Source organism: Penaeus vannamei, chromosome 16 (genome assembly GCF_042767895.1).
Source record: "Penaeus vannamei isolate JL-2024 chromosome 16, ASM4276789v1, whole genome shotgun sequence".
In the NCBI taxonomy this organism is placed as follows: Eukaryota; Metazoa; Arthropoda; class Malacostraca; order Decapoda; family Penaeidae; genus Penaeus; species Penaeus vannamei.
Genome location: NC_091564.1, coordinates 4823435 through 4825934, shown reverse-complemented (window position 1 = coordinate 4825934; position 2500 = coordinate 4823435). Strand labels below are relative to the sequence as shown.

At 46.7% G+C, this 2500-nt stretch overlaps 1 protein-coding gene across 20 annotated transcripts in view; it reads right to left on the bottom strand.

Moving 5' to 3' along the window:
• LOC113817988 (CUGBP Elav-like family member 2) overlaps positions 1 to 2500 on the bottom strand; it is a 344309-nt gene that overhangs the window by 288172 nt on the left and 53637 nt on the right. For 9 of the 20 annotated variants that reach the window (XM_070131085.1, XM_070131120.1, XM_070131089.1 and 6 more), the window contains exon 1: positions 1587 to 2053. The exons of 6 other annotated variants lie outside the window; for them this stretch is intronic. In XM_070131085.1, the coding sequence (XP_069987186.1) occupies positions 1587 to 1741 (155 nt within the window). In that variant the 5' untranslated portion in view covers positions 1742 to 2053. Of the gene's footprint in view, positions 1 to 1586; positions 2054 to 2500 lie in introns of those variants that run through there. 5 more of the 20 variants (XM_070131117.1, XM_070131119.1, XM_070131092.1 and 2 more) reach the window with 2 other exon arrangements.

The window sequence follows — 2500 nt, the reverse complement described above, 5'->3', positions numbered from 1 at the left end:
CTGCATACAATAACCTTTTAAAAATCTTCCATGCTCTAACAGGGAGAACAAAGATCGTTTCCTACGACCGAGTGAACAAAAATGTTTAATCAATTTCCTAGGTTAGGGAGCGAGGTAACGGTCATAACTAGTGCATTCCTGGTGCATCTGTTTTTTTTTATCTTTATGCTTCGTATTTACATAAGTATCATCTGAAATCCATTACGTTTCTCCATATGGCATACATCGAATCCCTCAACAAAATAACCTATTCACATGTTCTCCACCCTTACTGAAGTCATTAAATAGGCCTACAAAATTTTGAACGTCTGCCCCGTCCCCCCCTCCCCCCCTCGCCCAACACACTCTCCTCGCTCTCCAAACTAACGTCTAAATGCAGCAATTAAATCATCCTCGCTAATTGGAGTCCCTGAATTATGGTTTCCCTCGCCGAAGTCAAGGCAGCGGGACTTCTATACGAACACCGATATAAAAAAAAAAACGTTAAGCGTGAGAGAGAAAAAAATGGCGGGAAGAAGGAGGTATTCAGGTAAGAATTAATAAAAAATGAAAAATAAAAGTTTCCAATAATTTTTCTTCCCTTGTAAGATCTCGAGTCATAGAAGGATGGAATTCTTTATTTCCTCTGAAAGAACTTTTCATGACTTTTGAAAATGGAGGGAGAGTGAGGTAAAGGGGGGGGGGAGAGGAAGAGGGAGGAGGGCGAAGAAATCCCGACATATTTTCGAGAACAGCGACGTGACTGCTGGCAAAGAAAAAAAAAAAGAAAAAAAAAGATAGAGAAGTGCTTGCGGCTGTGTTTAAAGTTTATGGAATGCGCTGTCAGCAACACTCTATGGCCGGAGCGTGTATGAGCATGTGTCTTCGCATATTAACATGTTAAAGTCGTGTATGGTAATGCAGCTCTTTCTGTGACGTATGCATGTGTCTTTTACCGCGCTAATAGTTGTAACTTTGTTTGAGTATGTGTATGTGTGGGGGGGAGGGGGGAGGCGAGAGTGTGAGTTTTAGTGTGAGTGAGTGTGTGGGTGTGTGTGTGTGTGTAAGAGGGAGTGTGTGAGTTTGTGTATATAAACATGTGCGAGTGTACATGTGTCCGAGTGCGAGTGTACATGTGTCCGAGTGCGAGTGTACATGTGTCCGAGTGCGTGTGTATGTGTATGCGTGTGCGTGTATGAGTGTATGTGGGTGATTGCATATATATGCGCGAATAAGTGCGTGAGTGGGTGTATCTGTGTGTATGTGTTAGTATGCGTGTGTGCGTGTATGCATATATGTATCCTATGCGTGTGTGTGTGTGCGTCCTTGTTTAATATACGTTACATGAACATGTGCTCATGTATGCACGTATAAGAGCATGTATGTGTGCGTGCGTCCGGTGCCGAACATGCCCCGGAGCTTGTATAGGCTGCACAGGCGGACGTGCAACAGTGCAACAACCCGTTCGGATTCCCCAGCGGCGCCATCAGACTCCGCTTCGGAAAAAGGTAGAGCGATAAAGCGTGCCGACTTCAAACCCTTCTGGCGTGACTGCTAACTACTCTCCCCGCCCGGATATAAAGCCAAACGTTTTGCCTTTTACTTACTTTCCGTTGGTCTGTTGCTGTTTCCCACCGTTGCTGCTTCCACTGTTGCTGCTGCTGTCACCAGCGCTGTTGCTGTTAGACTGCGGCGAGATCTTGCCTGCAAGTGCATTCAGGCTGCTCAGGCTATTGAGAACGCTGTTGTCTACAGTAGCCATCCCTCCAACTCTTGCTCGGGCCGCTAAGATACCTTTAACCTGCTTACGCAGTCAAAATTGCTCCAACCAAAAGCACAAACAAGCACTGCCAGACAGAAATAGCTACGTATAGCTATACCTTGTAAGTGCACCAGTATCTTCTTACAAATAGCCAAGCACTCTGCAAACGCACAAGGGGACTGCGGCGTTTAGAAGAGAAAAATCTCGCCGTAGCACACTGGACGAGCACCGCGAGCTGGCCTGTGCAGGGGAGCGAGGGGAAAAGAACCTCACGTCAACACTTCTCCATAAGCACTAACCGGTTGTGTGTATCTGCCAGCCAGGCCAACCCCCGCGCATGCGCTCTCGCCGCCCGGCCACGCTTTACAACACGCTCGTTTACCGTGTTTATTTTCGAGGGCTTTTTGAGACACGATTTCACACACACATGCTTCTGTTCGTCTGGCTCGTCTTGTGCGTCTCCTCACTCCGAGAAGGGAGAAGAGACCACAGAGAAAGAGCGAAAGGCCACCGAATGTATAATGAAATAGGAGTCTATGGTGGATGCCGAGCGCGCCACTTCGCACACGCTCCAGATAAGATAGCGAACTCCACCAAGAGTCTCCCACTCACACGCGCTCTACCTTATTTCTTGATCTAGGTGAAACTTGGGGAGGTCTTTGTTCTATGGAAATGAAGTTTGTAATGTTGAGATTGGGGAATGTTTATTTATGTGTCTGTTCGAACTTGTGCAATCGGCTTGGCTCTCGATTTGTTTTT